The following is an 18,241-nucleotide window of genomic DNA, read 5'->3' on the forward strand; positions in this document are numbered from 1 at the left end:
ATGACATCATGTTGAGAGGCTTTTTAGAACAGATAATTCTTCACAACATGGCTTAGAAAGTCCATAGAGAGCATCGTCATAGCCTCGAGACTGTTATGTTGTCGTTGTTAGAGCGGTGTTACAGTAGTTGGGTTTCAGAGAATAAGCCCAGCCCCTGCTTCTTATATGGCTTGTTTCCAATATACATTATTGGTATAACTATTGGTAATAGGTGAATAGGTCAAGGTGATAGCATGGGGAAGATGGCGATACATGAGGCACTCAGCGTTATTTAAAAGATGTCGTGGGCAAAGTTCTGGTTTTATAGCTATTCTACGAAGTACAAAACCACAGTCAATTTGAGATGTGACAAGACATTTCCCAGTCATTTTTTGTCACGGATAAAAGATGCAAAAGCAGACAGAACTTTTTATATTCCAAAAAAGAAACGGGGAAAAAAAATTCATCTTTCATGTCCAGAAAATCTGGTGCTCCACCACAAATGAAGCCTAGCTTGGATCTTTTAATTCACAACATGTTCATAAAGTATTAAAAACTAGACAGTGTGTGTCTTTACAAGGGCAAGTCAACCCCAAAATTTTCTTTACAAGAATATGTTCTTTGCAGGCCCTCTAGTCAAAACATGGCATTCTTATTAATATTGTGTTTGTGGAATATGAGTTAAGCAGTAAAGTCCACCCGTTTTTAGCCTTCTCAGGGGGCGGCCATTTTGTCACTTCTGTCGACTGAAAATGACATCACAGTTGCTCACCTGCTCAGATAATGACCAATCATTGGCTCAGGTTCAGAAAACAGGCGAGCCGTGATTGGCTGTTACCTGAGCCCTGAGCAACTGTGATGTCATTTTCAGTCGACAGCAAGTGACAAAATGGCCGCCCTCGGCTAAAAACGGGTGGATTTTACTGCTTAACCCATATTCCACAAACACGATATTAATCAGAATGCCATGTTTAGACGAGTGAAGGCACATAGAACATATCATTGAAAATAATTTCTGGGGGTTGACTTCCCTTTAGGAGGGAAGAAATTAAGGCCTTGTCTACATGTAGCCGGGGTTTTTTAACAACCGTATATCCCCCCCCCCCCCCCCCCCCGCCTGCGCCGGAATACACATAAAAAAACGTTTTCAAATGCACGCCAAGCCTCTAGGTGGCAGTAGTTAGCCAATCAGAAGGAACCTCCGTCCTTTGACGTCACTTCGACGAAACCAAAAAACCAGGCGCCAAACGCGTTCTGGTGGACCGACAAGAGGTCAGAATTGTTTTTAAACCGTTCAAAGAGAAGCAGTGGTTGGCTGCGGACAAATAAGTAAGCAAAAAGCGCCTCGGGAATGGCTATAACCAGCGCAGCGGCGCGGGATGTTGACTCGCATGAAAACACACAGTCGCGCAAGTGACGTCAGAGCATTTTTGTCGCATAGTGTAACCGTCCGCAAATCTCCACCGCGGCCGGAGTTTTGCGTTTTCACTGAAAAAAACTCCGGGGGACGTGTGGACGATCGGGCTAACCGCAGGCTCATATCCGGCGTTTGCAAAAACCCCGGCTAGGTGTAGACAGGGCCTAAGTGAGATCAACACAGGACGGGGGAGTCCACCGTTCCCGAGGCTGAGGACAAGACACTGATTTGTCTTCCACTTGGACAAATTACATTTATGCAACGCAAATCACATTAGGACTCATTTGATAGCCTCTGAAAGATGCTTGGATACCAAAGTTCAAAATTGTAAGTGTATTACCAGTGCATCACTTAGTTTTCACTGGTCTAATGGCTTGCATGGCATCTGTATTGCTTTCCAGTTCTCACATGGTGGTAGTGATTCGATCTAAGAAATAAGATGTTAAGCCTGAGAAACTGAGATCTTGTAACTGCAAATATGGATTTAATGGAGATACTATATACGACCTTGGAATTCGTGAGTGGCAAGGGGAAATGCCAAATTAGATTGTGCTGAAAAAAACAGCATCCCCCTGGATTGCTGGAAGGGAGTGAAATAGTCGTCCCGCAGATGATAAAATAAAAGGAGAGTTTATCGTCCTTCGTGGCTCCTCTACTTTGTTGAAATGTCCTCAGACACGATAGATTTCCCATGTACTTTAAACGTTTTGCCCGGGCCATGCCGCTTCATCCTGCGCAGGTTGTCCTTTTGAAACACTTTTCTGCATTACGAAAGCTCAAAGCCGGTGTTCATACTGATGGCGTAGCGCAGTTTGTCACGCAAGATGCTCTTCTTGCTGTAGTTTGGCAGCTTGAGCAGGTTGAAGCATGTGGATGAAGTGGGCAGTCTACCGCCAGGCTCCTTTTTACGGATCGTGAAAAAGCCTCTGAGGACGCTGCCAAGGGTGTCCCCCGTGTCCTGGCCACAGGAAATAAATATGAAGGTTTCAAGGTGTAACGTGCAACCTACTTCTGCATTCAGTGATACGTGTCCAAGCGCTTCATCCCTGGTTCAACGGAATGGCGCAGGGGGGGCCGTGACAAAGCAACCTCAGAACCTTTAAAGTGGAAATCAGCCTAATCATATTTTTTCCAAGAATATGTTCCCAGCAGGCCCACTAGTTGAAACAGGGCATTCTGATTAGTGTTGCGTTTGTGGGATATGAGTTAGGCAGCAAAATGCCGGTGGCGGCCATTTTGTCTTCTGTCGACTGAAAATGACATCGCAACTGCTCACAACGACCAATCACGGCTGACCTGTTTTCTGAATCTGAGCCGCGATTGGTCGCTGTGAGCAGTTGTGCCGTCATTTTCAGTCGACAGAAGACAAAATGGCTGCCCCCAGGGATGGCTAAAAACGAGTGGATTAAAACTTGTTCCACAAACTCAATATTTATCAGAATGCCTTGTTTCAACTAGTGGGCTTACATAGAACATATTCTTAAAAAATATATGTTTGGGTTGACTTCCGCTTTAGGCAGCAAAATCCACCCGTTTTTAGCCATCTCAGGGGGCGGCCATTTTGTCTTCTGTCGACTGAAAATGACATCGCAACTGCTCACAACGACCAATCACGGCTGACCTGTTTTCTGAATCTGAGCCGCGATTGGTCGCTGTGAGCAGTTGTGCCGTCATTTTCAGTCGACAGAAGACAAAATGGCTGCCCCCAGGGATGGCTAAAAACGAGTGGATTAAAACTTGTTCCACAAACTCAATATTTATCAGAATGCCTTGTTTCAACTAGTGGGCTTACATAGAACATATTCTTAAAAAATATATGTTTGGGTTGACTTCCGCTTTAGGCAGCAAAATCCACCCGTTTTTAGCTATCTCAGGGGGCGGCCATTTTGTCACTTCTGTCGACTGAAAATGACATGACAACTGCTCAGGTAACGACCAATCACGGTTCAGCTTCAGAAAACAGGTCAGACGGGATTGGTCGTTACCTGAGCCCTGAGTAGTTGTGATGTCATTTTAAGTCGACAAAAGTGACAAAATGGCAGATATGGCTAAAAACGGTTGGATTAACTCTTATTCCACAGAGGCGATATTTATCAGAATGCCTTGTTTCAACTAGTGGGCTTGCATAGAACATATTCTGGAAAAAAATATGTTTGGGTTGACTTCCGCTTTAAGCGTCTACAATGTCTTTTTTTTTCTCTTTAACACAATACGTCACCTCCGATCCACCACATCATACTGTTTATGATACTGTATGCATGTGTACCGTAAAATAGTTCAACGAGATAATCTATGAGGGTAAAATAAAAAAATAAAAATCAAGAGATGCTATTTTTGTTTGCTGTTGAGATTTCGATACTGTACATTTGAATGGTAATTTATGCTTTGTGCACAAAATAATCTCTGCAGCAGCGCACATGAGACAATGACAGCAATGTATCCCGCGGTATCCGCTTTGGTATGTTGTACCCCTAAAAAAACAAAACGCCTCAGACAGTAAGAAAATGTACTGTAGCTCTCCTTTTATGAAACCTGCTTAAATTATGCTTGACCACTTTTTTTTCTTTCTTCTAAATATAAATAATACCGCCTCACCTGATCATCTGACACTTCCACACAACGGATTGAGAAAGGTGGCTTGAGGTAGGCAAAACCTAGGAGAGGAGGTCTTGAGCAGCTGGTAACAAACTGCACAAGAGTAAAATGAGTTGAAGGAGACACAGCATGATACAAATGAAAAAGTCTAGAAATGAGCATACTTTGAGGAACATTGCCCTCTCCTCAGCCGTGAAATCGCTGGACAAGATGTCCCACAGCCAGATGATGACACGATGGCTGCTGTGAAAACCTCCATAGTAGACCGTGTGCTTCCTAAATCATACAGACAGCATGGTAACAATTTAGGTGGGAAGAAACTAAATCAAATTGTGTACACCAACTTTAAGAGTTATCTAAAACCTAAGCTCACACTTTTTACGTTGATTGCGCAACACTTAAAGCGGGAAGTAGACCCAAACCTTTTTTTTTTCGGGAATATGTGCAGGCCCACTAGTCGAAACAAGGCAATACGATAAATGTGAAGTATGAGTTCAGCAGCAAAATCCACACGTTTTTTGGCCAAGAATGACATCACAGTTGCTCAGGGCTCAGATAACGACCAATCATACGGTAGCTCAGCTTCAGAAAACAGGTGAGCCGCGATTGGTCGTTATCTGAGCCCAGAGGGTCTGTGATGTCATTTTTGGTCGACAGAAGTGACAAAATGGCCGCCCACAGAGTTGGCAAAAAAACCCTGTTGCTTAACTCCTATTCCGCAAACACAATATTCATCAGAATGCTGTGTTTCAACTAGCGGGCCTGCATAGAACATATTCTGAAAAAAAAAAAAAATGTGGGTTGACTTCCACTTTATTGAAATGTGAAATTGTGAAACGATAAAAGAGGATGAAGATGAAGTACGTACTTGAGGTCATCCAAGTCAATTTCAGCATTGTCTCCCGAAACGAGGCGCTGAACCTCGGGTGTCGAAAACATGTGCAACCATTCTGGGTTGATGATGCTGCGAAAGCCTCGGATGAAAGCTGCGGTTTGCTCCTTAATCTGAGTGTGCATCCGGAAGTGAGCCATGAGGTGGATGTAGCTGAACCTGCAGAGCACATGAGCCAAACTAGAATCAATATGTTTTTTATATTAAAAGCTTGATGATGACTAACATACTTATTTTCATTTGTGACTGGCATGGTCTTCCCTCCAGGTATCAACTCGTGACAAACAAGCTGTAGGGAAAAACACAGAAATTGATTGTGGGTGACACAATTTGCGATTCATCCAAAATCCTCAGACAAATATGCCTTTTCAATTTTGGGGGGGAATCGACAGCTGTCGCTATACGACTTAAGAGCATGTTATTATTTAACATATCAATATTTCACTGGTCATCATATTTTTCCACACAATTAAATGAAGGCTACAGATGAAGGCCGAAGATTAGGGGACGTAATTAACATTTGTCAACTGTGGGCTTGTGAAGCCTTTTGAGACTTCTCTTAAACAACAAACAAACAAACTGTATAAATAAATTAGACTTGACTTGACTAGTTTGACTCTGGAACAGATTTACCAAATTTCAATCATTTCTTATTGGCATTTTTTTTCCCCCCCATCCAAACAAATTGGCGGTATACCGGTGTCTGGAAATATATTGTACACCGCCATAGAGGTATTGATTTGCTTCAAACCTTACCTGTCCCATAACATCTTCATCATAGGATAACGAGAGTCCCAGATCCCCCACGTCTCCATCATAGCGCTGTAAATGCGTACAAATATAAAGTATCCGGAAGGGATTCATCTACAGTATGCAAGGGGGGGGGGGTAAAAATGCGGCAAATGACAATTAAAGATTTAGTCAACCTTAATGGAGGTGAGATTCTTGTAAAACTCCGAATCCAAGGAGGGCAGCTCATCAATGGAGCTGTAGAAAGTGCTGTGGTGATGACCCAACACTTGGCTGAGGAAGAAGGAGGCAAAAGGGACATCCACCACAATGCCCTCAACACACATAAAAAGATCCCAATGTTACAAATTTTCCAGAAGGAGCGCAAATGCATGAAGGCTTTTCCGCAAGTGCCAGTCACACCAATACCTCATATATGGCTTTCCCCAGCATCTTCCCCACAAACTCAAAGAGCTGCAAATGGTTCTCGTGGATGTAGGAAGTAGGAGAAGGATACAGCCTCTCATTCCCACTCGTGGTCTGAGAAGAAATACGAAGAAAAAGCAGAATCTGCTTAAAAACATTTTTTTGTTGTTGTTGTTGTTGTTGATTTTTTTTCTTAAATGGATGACTTACCTTGAATAAGTTGAGCGCTGGGTTGAACACTTTCTTAATGATCTCTTCTAAAAACTCTTTAAACACACCGTCCTGATCGATACCTGCTTCATCCACCCCCAGGTCATTGACAAACTTCACACGAATGACGCCTTTGATGGAATTCACAGGTAAACGGCGGAGCTGATCATAGCCATCCTAGCAAATGGCGCACACGTGTTAATAGGAACGCCACAAACCATTCCCACCACCCATCTGATTTGGGTCCGTACCTCTAACATGCGCGAGCGGCGAATGGTAATATGGGTGACATGCGGCGAGGCGGAGCTGGTTTCTATCAACCCAAGATTCTCTTTTTCCTTTGTGACGATGTTCCTAAACAGCAGCACCCTCTGAAATGACCAAAGAGCAAACACATGGTACACCTTCGTAAAAAAAAAAAAAAAAAAAAAAATTTTTTTTTTAACTTCTGTATATGCTTGACTTTTTTCCCGATGTCCACATTCACGCACTACCTCCTCCTTCTCTCATTATATGTTAGTTAGCAGAAGTATACAAGCTCATAGAGGAATCTGTAATTTACTGCAAATCCCCGTTCATCACGAGTATATACATTCCAGACCCACCCACAATAGGTGAAACTAATGTCTAAAAATATCTTTGAGTCAGACTTATTACAACACTTTTCGCATAATAACACACAAAAAATTGAAAGCGTAAAATGTATCGCAAATGGCGGTATGTATTGTATGTATAACAGTAATGATGATAACGTTACTTTATAGGGTAACTGGGATGGATATGGACCTTAAAGGGGCGGGACTTTGAGGGGCGGCTTGTGACCTAGATGAGCAGAGTACTCATTTGTGTTGCCAGCTTTTTAAACAGTAATGGCTGCGTGTTTTGGGTAACTTTTGGTGAATAGTCAATTTATACTGCCACGTGACACTAAGGTGCAAAGTACAAGATTGTTTTCCGTTGTACTGTTGCAATGTGAGGGAAATATTTGTGAGGTACCGTAACCTAGTATTAAAAAACAGCAATGGAAGGGCGGGGGACCTCCGACCTTCCAGGCTGCCCATTATTATTATTATTATTATAATGATATCATAGAACTATAAGACAACAACTCACATTTTTATGCGGAATAACATGTGGGATATATTGCAGTATCAGCTGGGCTCTTTTCTTGCCTTTCTCAAGCTCTTGGAACAACAAGCTGGGTTTTAAGTCCCTGAATGCAACAGATGGAAGACGAAAAAGGTGAGCTTTTCAAACGAATCCCCGTTTCCAACACGGCGGGGGGGGGGGGGGGGGGGGGGGGGGGCACGTTCTCAGGTTGAATTTACTTGCGTAACCAGTGGTCATCAAGGGTAAATCTCCGCCTGCAGTCACGTTCGTAAAGCACCATCAACCACCCATGAACACTGTGGAACAACTCCAGTTTCTCCCCCTTTGCGTTCTCTGTTAAGACACACAAGAGTAAGTTTTGCTCATTCCTGCCGACACTGTAATGAGCTCCACTATTTCCCGCCACGCTTGGCGCGCTACGGTTCCGCGCCACAGCCAACTACAACGCCAGCGATAAACATCTTCAAATGAATGACTCTTGGACTCTCTCCAAATGTAGGGATTTCATTTCGACTTTTGTAAGGCAACTCGTTCGATTACCTAATCGAGTGCGGTCGTCTGTCTGCAAATGGACAACATTTGATCAAAAGGAGGTCGCGTTATTATCACAAGAGATTTTTATTATAACACGGAAGCATTTCCAGACAAAAACAATCCCGTATCCATAAGGAGGCAATGACAGAAAACTGGATCGCTCACCTAGGATACCATCCCATATCATTTTGTACACAAACGTGTTCAGAAACGAGGAGATCGTGATGAGCTCCTCGATTTTGAAGGAGGTCTGTTCTTCGTAGACTTCAATGTCATCCAGGATTCTGGAACACATTGACAACAACGAATGAAAAGCAACCACTCCGAACCATGGAATAAAACAAATCCCGAATCATTTACGTGATGAGGTGCCGCGAGCAGTCACAGAAGAGCATGAGCATAGCCAGGAGCTGCTTGGACTCGTCGGTGTCATTGTTGAGACACTCCATGAAAAGCTTGAGTCCTCCCTGTGGACCCAGTTCACATATAAACGCCCACAACTTGGGCAGGAGGTCATCGAGGTGTGTCAGACCTGCACGTAGGGAAACGCAACATAGTGACCGTCCCACCATACGTCTCCGAATATTTCAACATCTTACTTACTGGCCCTTGTACTGACCGGTGAGAATCTGGAGCCTTATTTGCGTGAGCGTGGATAGAGCAGTTTGGTAGAGCACACAAATGCTGCACACTTTCTGGACTTCGGCCGAGTCCACTCGCTTTCCCCCAACCGGCTTCAAGATGTTTCGGACAGAAGCGGACTTCTGAAAAGCCCGCTTAAAGAGGCCTGTCAGCAGGGGAGAGCAATCGATTCCTTGCGTCCATTACCTTTACCACCAAAAAAAACCGACACGAAACGGACAGAGTTGGCTTCATAACCCACTTTTAACTGGCAGGTTATTTTGCGACGTGCTGGGTTGCGCAGGCGAGGGAGTGGGCTCTTGACTCTCTAGCTTCTTAGAGAGGACGTCGCTGAAGAGAGTCCGAATGACAGGCACACCCCACAGATACTGCAGCTGCTTGGTGACCAGTGGCATCGATTCGTTCAGACTGCAACAAACAGAGGAGCAAATGGGAATTTCGGCATCTTTAAACAAAGTCGGTGCATACACTCAGTGGTCACAGCATTAGATAAACTTGTATAATCTAATACACTAGTGTAACGTAGCTGCATTGCATTCTGTTCATTCTGATTAGGGATGGACCGATTACCGGCCGGGCCGATTATCAGCGCCGATATTCGGCATTTTGATGAATATCGGTATCGGCCTTTTTTTTTTTTTTTTTTTTTTTTTTTTTTTTAAATCTGATGGCCGATAGTAAATCAACTTAACCCTGAAGCCCCTCGTGAGGCATTTTTCGTCTTTGGAGTCACCCTTGAAAAGCTGACATTTTCGCCACCTACAAAATGATTAATATCTCAGCCCCTGTAGCAGCTAGAAACATAATTCCAAAAGAATTTGAGAGCTTGGACGTGGCTTTGACACAGGCACGAGTTTATTGATCTTTACTGTTTCAATCGAAGATGCAAGTGAAGCACTATTTTTAATTTTTAATAAATATTTGGATAAAAAGTGTAGATTACCTTTTTTTTTTTTTTTTTTTAAATATCCAGTTACTTTCAAGGTAAAGCTGAAATAAACGTCGCTATGACTTACCCATAATCTACAGTTTGGGAGAACCAGCCCAAGACTGGGTGCCAGTGGGTGAGGTTCGACTTCTTTTGGGACACATATCTCTGGCAGTAGGACAGCATGTCAGTCAGGTCCTTCACAAAGCGATTGGTCTCCTCCTCTATGATTCGTTCATTTAGGAAGCCCAAGTGAATCAGGTTACCTAAATTAACACAGGGGGGAAGGAATTGAATTATTCTCTCACCTGTAAAGTATCATCTGACCGAGCAGAATGCCCTGAAATACTGTACCAAGTAAGCAGAGTGTGTGGCTCCCCTCAAGACACACACAGATATCAGAACACTGCTCCTCACGGCTGAGAAACAGAATGAACTTCTTTAAAAGGCCATGAGTCTGGATCGACGTAATGCACTGTTGCAAGAGGGGTAACGTTAAAAAACCTGCACCTTTAAATAAATCGATATTCACTGCTGGCTTCGTACCTCGGGAGTGAGCGTACACAGGTGCGAAGTCACAGCTGGAACTGACATGATGTGGATGAGGAATGATCTGAGCAGGTTGTCGGAGAAGTGAGCAGCGATGACTGGCCTGATATTAGAAAAACAAACAGAGCAGGAAGCAAATTATATCAATCTAGGGCTGCACACGTAATCGAGTTTTTTTTACATTTTGATTTTGAACATGTAGGGGAAAAAACTGCTATTCAAAACACACTTGTGAATTACAATCGCAGCTTTAGCTGCCACAGCTACATTAACCTGAACATCAGCGATATGTACGTTGTCAACCAGCAGTCAGCCACATTTAATCTAGAATGATAATCGATTTATCGTAATGTTTCATTTTTGCACTGAAACCTGTTTACATATTTTTTTAGGGTTAGTTTGTTAAAAAGTAGCATGATAAAAATACAGATGTTTACCGGTAACTTGATGAATACTTGTTATTCATAAGCGTTGCAACATTAATGAAACATAATCACAATTATCAATTCGGCCATATTTTTGCAATCAATCTGTCATTCCCCCCCCCCCCCCCCCCCCTTCAGACATCAGCTACCTCCATTTCACCTCACTCACCTTAGCGACAGAGTAAAGATAGCTGTTAAAGTGCCTTTTGAGAGAGCTGGTTTCGAACGAGCCAAGCCGTTGGTTAGCAAAATCTGGAGAAGAGAGAATTATGTCCTTAATGGCAGCTGGCAGTACTGTATAGACAAAAACTGAGAATGTATACCTTTACTGGTACACATCTTACATATATAATAATAAATATATAATAAAATAATTACATATATTTCGTTATGCAGATGTGCCAAATGTTGGCACTAGGGAGTGAATTCTACATGTGATACAGAACCTGTAGTGTTGAATAGAATCCCTTTTGATTGAGATAGCCCATGATATTCTCACAGATTCTCGTCAAAGCAGGTCGGAGAGCTTCTCCTAAAACAAAAAAGGAGGGACAAACTAGTGTGCCTGACAAGATCAGATCAAATAATATTGCTCGTGTGACTCCTGACCTACCCTTCCCTCTCACAATTCGCCATGTTGACGTGTCTGTGAATGTGACCAGCATGGTGAGGTAAAGTGTGACCAATTTGTTGTCTTGCAGTATATCAGGCTGGGAATCATAAAGCAAATACATCGTGTGACCTAATATATTCAATATTATGTCTACTGGCCTTCAAGCCTTGACTAACCTTTAAATGTTTCAGTAGTTGACAGCAGGTCCACAGCACATCTTTAATCTGTTTCAGCCAAGGAATTGTGAGATCTTTGGAGAGCGCCAAAGACACATACCAGACCTGAGAACCCAAAGCGGAAACAATCAAGTTGACATAAACTCACGTCAAGTTCTTTGGCAAGGAAACAAACATAAAAACACTTACTTTAGGCTCGTTGTCAACTTCCATGCTGGCAAGAATAGCCCGACAGAGCTTTTCAAATCTCTGTCCAAAATGCAAAATTAAAGATTAAAAATTGCCCACAACATCGGTCATAACTTGAATGACAATTCAATGAAAGGTGATCCGATGCAAGATTCTGCTGTCAAATGATCATGCTTATTCTTGATTAATATGTCATTTGTATTGGCATAGAACTGCACAACATCAAACCAGAAGTTGTTTCTAGTATTTGGTCAAATTGGGTAATTAAAATAGAAACCACCATTATGAAGCGTTGCAATTCTACACCACCGCAAGCTGCAATCGCAAATTAATGGTAAATGGTCTTTCACTTGTATAGCGCTTTTCTACCTTTGATGTATAAAATGGAACTGTTTTCATTCTAAAGGTATGGTCAGTACAACTTTTGTATTGCTCTAGTGTAACTAATTCTGCGGCTGGTCACTGTATATACAGTATCAAATATACTTCAATAAGATGACACAACACTACAATACTATTCTAGAAACAGAAACAACATTGTTCTTGGTTATACTCACCATCTTATCCTCCGAGTGGAAAATGAACAGTAATTTACGAGCAATTTTAAAAATTGAAAGTGCATTTCTTTTTGATGTTGCAGCAGAAGACTCAAAATAGTCATCAATGTCTTTTCTGGTGAGAAATAAATACAAATATTAATGTAAGCAGGGGATACATTGGTGAAGCGGGGTTTATTTGGCAGACAGACAAATGAGTAACGAGAACCTTATTTGTTTCTGGAGTCTGCAGCGACATAGAAATCGTCTGATCAGGGCTTGGATGAGGATCGCTGCTCTCTCCTTCTCCTTCTGCCCTTTCCTCTCCTCTCTGGCCTGCCTGGCTTTATCCAGGAATTCAGACTTCGAGCTTTGAGGTGCACCAAACATTGTGCACCCTAAGGAAGAGGGGCATTTGATCGCTTACATTTTGTGCCAAGTCGAACACGGTGCCGATGTAGTATACGTAGATGTTAACATCTCCTCACAACACTTACCTGCACTGCAGAAGTTCTCGTGATTAGAGCTTATACGTGCCAAGAAGGCTCACCTGGTGCTACACCTCCATAGTGATGTTGTTGTCTTCGGGATTCGAACGGCAGCAAAAGCTGATTAACAATGTGGACTAGCTCGTCATCTCTGCATAAACGCGCGACACACTGATAAAGAAGCTGAAATAGTTAGCCTCCACGGCTAGTTCGAGTCAAGTCTGCGAAAATATCGTCTCACAGTTGAACTTCTCACATTGTTTTGTTGACAATTATCTTCATTTCAAGATTGCGTTTAATCCTTTGATGATGACAATCTCAGAAACAGAGGCTGCATATCACTTGTAACATGTAAACAATGAGGTGAGCCCAACAGACCAAACCATTAATCCACGGTGTTGCATTGAATTGTTTCCGGGTAGCATTCGTCAGCCAGTATGAATAATTTAGCAGAAATACGACTAGATCAGTGTGATGTGCAACAAAAGTTCACCATGATGATATGAAAAATCCAATTCAGTTTATCGGGTGGTGAATGAAGCCTTTAGATTAGCGTGGCACGTGAGTAGAGGGGGACATTATTACTGTTACACCTCCATAGCGGAAATGTGCCCGGTCTAATAGTATTATTTTATTGATCTATTAAACACAATGCTTTGTATTCACAAATTACACACCTGCCCTAATTATAAATCTAAATGGTTCAAGACGTTATAACTCAAAACAATGTAACTGCCTAAGTTTAAGGAGTAAAAGGGAATGTTGACGTCATGTTCAACTGCACAGCCATGGACCGGAAAGAAGTGGGTGGAGGCTGACGTAGGTTAGCAAGCTACATTCATCAAGTCTGCCTCGGCTTCTATGGTAATATGATACTATTTTCATTTTAAACCATCTCACAACGCCACCACTAGGTTTTTGTAGAGAACGCTTGATCAATTCCGATTGTCATTATTATTGTTTGTCCTTGTTTGAGTACAAATAGCATTTAGATAGCCACGAGCTAGCGCGTTAGCTTTGCCTTCCTGAATAAAGTTACTGTACTTCATTATCCAATTTTTGGACAGGAGATGACCTACCCTAACCGCTTATTCTGTTTACTAAAAACAATAGACATTTAATTTGTGATATAGTCTTCAGTTTCCAATGTCCCCCCTTCGTCGTTATGTGTTTTTTTTAAAATCGAAAATAAGATTAACGTGAATGGAATAAGCAAAGGGGACATGAAAATGGTAGACTTGTAGCCACCAAATCTAATTAAGAAATGGGCCGGTTCTATTCACACCGTTCACAGTAAACAAAAGATTGATTGCCATAACTCAAAAGTCAAATGTGTTTGGTGACATGTAGCTGTATTTTCGTTCGGGTGGAATTTTGTGTCAAAAAACACGTTTACAATTGACGTACCTTGAAGTAATAAAGACTTTGCTGTAATGAATCAAATTATCCACAATGAAATGGAATACACGTTAACAATTAAACTGTAACAATATTCCACGGGAGCTGCTATACCACTCTTCAGCCCATGATTGTTTATACACCTTTGAATTGATTGATGTCAATTTTTGTTGTTCCGTTGTTTAGTGTCAGTTAATTTCAAGACCGTTATTGCCTTGCCTCTTTAGCAATCAATGTAACAAGTACAGTATATCGTGGGAGGAAAAAGAATATGAACCCCTTTTCTTAAATTTCTGCATAAGGTGGTAATAGAGTATGGTCTGATTTTCATCTAATTGCGATGGTTGAAATTTGCTAAGGAGCACTTGGATTTTCCACTACTTGAAAAAAATATCCTGTGGATAGACGAAGCCAAATTTGAATTGTTTGGGAGTAGCACACACAGTGCCGTGTTTGAGTGGGGAAATGGCCCAGCACACCATCATTTAAACTGTATCCCTACTGTGAAGCATGGTGGAGAGAGCATAATTTATTATTATTATGATTATTACACTTACTTTGTATTTCCGACTTTAAAAAAAAAAAAAAGAAAACATTGCAGTAATTGTATGTGTAGTATTAGTTTCAGCAAACTGTTTATTCTTCAAAATAGAAGATCAGACCACATTTTATGACCAGTTTATGCAGAAATTTAAGAAATTCAGAAGCGTTCCCATTTTTTCCTCCCACTGTGGCTGAGCCACAGCAGAAACAGGAAGTATCTTATGGAATGTAAACAGTGACTACATGGTCGCTACTTGCACTGTGTTATTTTGTGTCTTCATTGGTTCATGTGGCCCCTTCAGAATGCAATGACTTTGAGTATTGCAAAATGCTCATCTATCCTTGCTCATGAAAAGAGAGTTTGGCTGACTGTCTCATCTTTTGTTAACGTTTTGGAAGCGCAACCCGTCGAGAGGGAAGTACAACCGTGATTGTTCTATCTGGTTGCGTTCCAGGAAGAGATGTCAGGAGAGAGTGCCGTGAGCTCGGCGGTGCCGGCAGCTACAACCCGGACCACATCGTTTAAAGGTTCCAGCCCTAGCTCGAAATATGTCAAGTTAAATGTGGGCGGGGCCCTATACTACACAACGATGCAGACTCTGACCAAGCAAGACACCATGCTTAAAGCCATGTTCAGTGGCAGGATGGAGGTCCTCACTGACAGTGAAGGTGAGCTGCTTAAGAAATGCACACCTACAAGTGCATCTCAACAAATTAGAATGCCGCCCATTCGATGTAGGAAAGTCCATTTATTCCAGGCTTTGTAAAACGCTGTTTCGTTTCTTGTAAAGGTTGGATTTTGATCGATCGCTGTGGCAAACATTTCGGAACGATCTTGAACTACCTGAGAGATGGAGCAGTGCCATTGCCAGACAGCCGGCGGGAAACCGAGGAGCTGCTCGCAGAAGCGAAATATTATCTTGTCCAAGGCCTCGCCGATGAATGCACGGCTGCCTTGCAGGTACTTCCTGTCGGCGTGAACCCCACAGTTGACGGCACACATTGTCCATCCAGCCTTTTTTCAAATGTATCATTTTAGAGTCTCTTGCCTCGCCTCTTAAATGGTATTTTGCTTCGGCGCTTTGAATATTTTCTCGTATCTTTCGCCGGGCGGCGCCATTAACTTGTGCATGTTGTTCTGTTTGCAGCAAAAAGTTTTGAATTAAAAAAAATCCCTTCTCCTGCAGAACAAAGAAACGTATGAGCCTCTATGTAAAGTGCCTCTGATGACTTCATCCAAGGAGGAGCAGAAGCTTATTGCAACTTCAAATAAGGTGCCTAGCATAATAGTGTTACATATGAATCACGAGCATTTTGCCAAGTTGAAACACATGATTGTGTCTTCCCAGCCTACAGTCAAACTGCTGTATAACAGAAGCAATAACAAATATTCCTACACCAGGTGAGTCCTTTTCCAATATAAAGCTCTTGACACTTCGATGAGAGCGTGGCACGCGATTCACAACGGCTATATAATATGAGCCTGCTGTTTTTCTTTCCTCAGCAATTCTGATGACAACATGCTGAAAAATATCGAGCTGTTCGACAAACTGTCATTGCGGTTCAACGGCCGCGTACTCTTCATCAAAGATGTGATCGGTGATGAGATCTGCTGCTGGTCCTTCTACGGGCAAGGCCGTAAGATCGCTGAAGTGTGCTGCACCTCCATCGTTTATGCCACTGAAAAGAAGCAGACAAAGGTGACAAGATCTACGCTGCACCCGTCTAGACCCGTTTCCACCATGATGTCACATGTACTTCCATGTCATTTAAGCAAAGCCGATCAATTGAGAAATCAGGCTACACGGCTTGATTGATGACTTTAGCCTTCTTTTCTATTGTCGTTTTGAGTATCTGAAATGTCAGTTGATAAGATGTTAACGTGAGGTAAACTGTTTCCAGGGGAACAATGTTTTTTACATTTCAACAGGAAGGTTGATTCAAAAATGGTCAAATTTACACATGGTTAACATAATTATTGATGAACTGGCGAATGAATTGACTTTTCTGTTGCTTGCATTAATGGCATAAACATGCTAATTTCAATTTGAAACATACCTGTGACAAACTGGCATCCACTGTCTTCTTTCGATCGTCATTCAACTTGATTCATTTCCCTCACCCACAGTCGGATTTGTTTTTATTTTTTAAAACAAATTTTAAAATACCGTATTTTCCAGACTATAAGCCGCCCCACTTTATTTCTAAAAAAAAGATTAAAAAAACATAAGCCGCACCTATCTATGTTGAAAATTATAATAAAATAAATATTTACTGCATTTACAGAATGATTTTGAACTGTAAATGTAAACTGTATGTACCTGAACAGATTCTTTCCTTACAGTGCCCTTTAACCCAGCAGCAACTTTGCTGATTAAAAGAACCAAGAGAAAATAAAGTATTTTCCTCATTTTACCGCCTGCTGCCACTCCAGTTTGTCAGCTCTACTTCTGCATACCACGTAATTCATAACCTAGCGCATAGCGCCCTCGCCTGTTGAACTCCTCCACCTGCAGTCACATCCCGATCATGGCAATTGTATTGTATTACAACTCAGAATAGCCGCACCTTTATATAAGCAGCATGATTCAAAGCCTCGGAAAAAATACCTTATAGTCCGGAAAATACAGTACTTAAACCTTTTGGGTTGTCTCTAATCTTTTATGCACCTTTGCGTGTGTGAACTAGGTGGAGTTCCCTGAAGCTCGCATCTATGAGGAGACCCTCAATATCCTTCTATACGAATCCCACGACGGGAGGGGGCCAGACAACGCTCTGCTGGAGGCAACAGGCGGCGCCGCCGGACGATCCCATCATCTGGACGAAGATGACGAGCGAGAACGAATTGAGCGAGTTCGTAGGATCCACATCAAACGACCCGACGACCGCACGCACCACCACCAGTGACCTCCTGTCTGTCTTAGCTGAGGCCTTGCACCACACCGCACCCGTGCCTTATACCTTCCCTCAACAGCGCCTCTCGTACATCCATTACCAGGAAACTGTATTAGTGTGTAGCTGTGCAGTTATTGTATCCACTGTGTCTTTTTTTGGTTGTGGTCTGACTGACTGACTGCAGTGTTTGTCCACTTGTATCACGGTTCTCTTCTGGCGAGCAGGAGCTCATAATCATAGTTGATTGTTCACAGTAGTTTCACCTAACGTTGTGTGTTGTTTGTGTATTCATCACAAGTGGTCCTGGAAATCAAGAATTATGATGTAAGCAGCTACAAATGTATCACGTAATCTTTTCTCTCCTTCATGTGGCTTGGAGTGCTTCATTGATCAGTCAGTGATTGACCCGAGTGTTCATCACGAAGAGGCCACGAGATGGCACTGTTTTATTCTTAGATTTTTTTTTTTTTTTTTTTAATGTACCAGTAATTATGTTTGCACCATATTTAGCTTGAACACTTATTCAGTTTCTGTTCACACCGCAACATTCTTATTTTGTACGGTGGCAACTTGAGCCCTCACCTGAGGTGTTCTACGGACTTGATGGATAGACGCTGAGGTTGGAGTGAATGAGTGTAACCAGAGTGCTCTCTGGCCGGAACAGTCCTGTTGACATGCTTTATAACAGGGACAGAAATTAGAGCTGTCATTATTCACAGAAAGTTCAGGTATGAACAGTTCTAAATTGATTTGTGTAACAATCACGCGTAGATTTATTGTACAGAAGTGAACATATGTATGTTTTATATTTATACGTCTCAAATTTCTACAAATGTATTGCTTCCATTTTTATTTTGCATTTGTTAATTGCTAGGAAATATACAAAGCTTCTACTGTACACAAATCATTAAAGACGAAAGTGTGACGTAGTGAAGTCTTATATGCAAAAGCTTCATATTCTGCTGAA

At 42.1% G+C, this 18,241-nt stretch overlaps 2 protein-coding genes across 2 annotated transcripts; one reads left to right on the forward strand and one right to left on the reverse strand.

Moving 5' to 3' along the window:
• Window positions 1-1,635: 1,635 nt before the first annotated feature.
• ube3b (ubiquitin protein ligase E3B) lies at window positions 1,636-12,987 on the reverse strand. The gene is made up of 27 exons (XM_086030152.1): window positions 12,448-12,987; window positions 12,180-12,348; window positions 11,972-12,086; window positions 11,415-11,474; window positions 11,226-11,330; window positions 11,050-11,146; window positions 10,883-10,968; window positions 10,606-10,688; window positions 10,009-10,114; window positions 9,817-9,937; window positions 9,551-9,728; window positions 8,776-8,942; window positions 8,512-8,679; window positions 8,253-8,424; window positions 8,058-8,176; window positions 7,577-7,691; window positions 7,362-7,461; window positions 6,500-6,619; window positions 6,249-6,425; window positions 6,042-6,152; window positions 5,810-5,947; window positions 5,640-5,705; window positions 5,114-5,172; window positions 4,860-5,042; window positions 4,156-4,267; window positions 3,992-4,084; window positions 1,636-2,354 (listed from the first exon to the last, which is right to left on the reverse strand). The coding sequence occupies exons 2-27, from the start codon at window positions 12,338-12,340 to the stop codon at window positions 2,163-2,165; spliced, it is 3,204 nt and encodes a 1,067-aa protein (XP_085886278.1). The 5' UTR covers window positions 12,341-12,348; window positions 12,448-12,987; the 3' UTR covers window positions 1,636-2,162.
• A 166-nt stretch (window positions 12,988-13,153) lies between these two features.
• kctd10 (potassium channel tetramerization domain containing 10) lies at window positions 13,154-18,199 on the forward strand. The gene is made up of 7 exons (XM_086030154.1): window positions 13,154-13,302; window positions 14,835-15,048; window positions 15,171-15,340; window positions 15,567-15,653; window positions 15,729-15,781; window positions 15,884-16,079; window positions 17,068-18,199. Exons 1-7 carry the CDS (start codon window positions 13,300-13,302, stop codon window positions 17,284-17,286), a joined length of 942 nt encoding a protein of 313 aa, XP_085886280.1. The 5' UTR covers window positions 13,154-13,299; the 3' UTR covers window positions 17,287-18,199.
• The last annotated feature ends 42 nt before the right edge of the window (window positions 18,200-18,241 follow it).

Source organism: Filicampus tigris, chromosome 5 (assembly GCF_054856515.1).
Source record: "Filicampus tigris isolate MCC_2025a chromosome 5, RoL_Ftig_1.0, whole genome shotgun sequence".
NCBI classification, from domain to species: domain Eukaryota; kingdom Metazoa; phylum Chordata; class Actinopteri; order Syngnathiformes; family Syngnathidae; genus Filicampus; species Filicampus tigris.

Coding starts and splice junctions, on each gene's coding strand:
- ube3b (XM_086030152.1), bottom strand. CDS start 12,340: ATGTTTGGTGCACCTCAAAGCTCGAAGTCTGAATTCCTGGATAAAGCC. Junction 11,331..11,414: donor AAGTTGACAACGAGCCTAAA/GTAAGTGTTTTT, acceptor TTGGGTTCTCAG/GTCTGGTATGTGTCTTTGGC. Junction 5,043..5,113: donor CCAGTCACAAATGAAAATAA/GTATGTTAGTCA, acceptor TGTGCTCTGCAG/GTTCAGCTACATCCACCTCA.
- kctd10 (XM_086030154.1), top strand. Junction 15,341..15,566: donor AATGCACGGCTGCCTTGCAG/GTACTTCCTGTC, acceptor CTTCTCCTGCAG/AACAAAGAAACGTATGAGCC. Junction 16,080..17,067: donor CTGAAAAGAAGCAGACAAAG/GTGACAAGATCT, acceptor TGTGTGAACTAG/GTGGAGTTCCCTGAAGCTCG.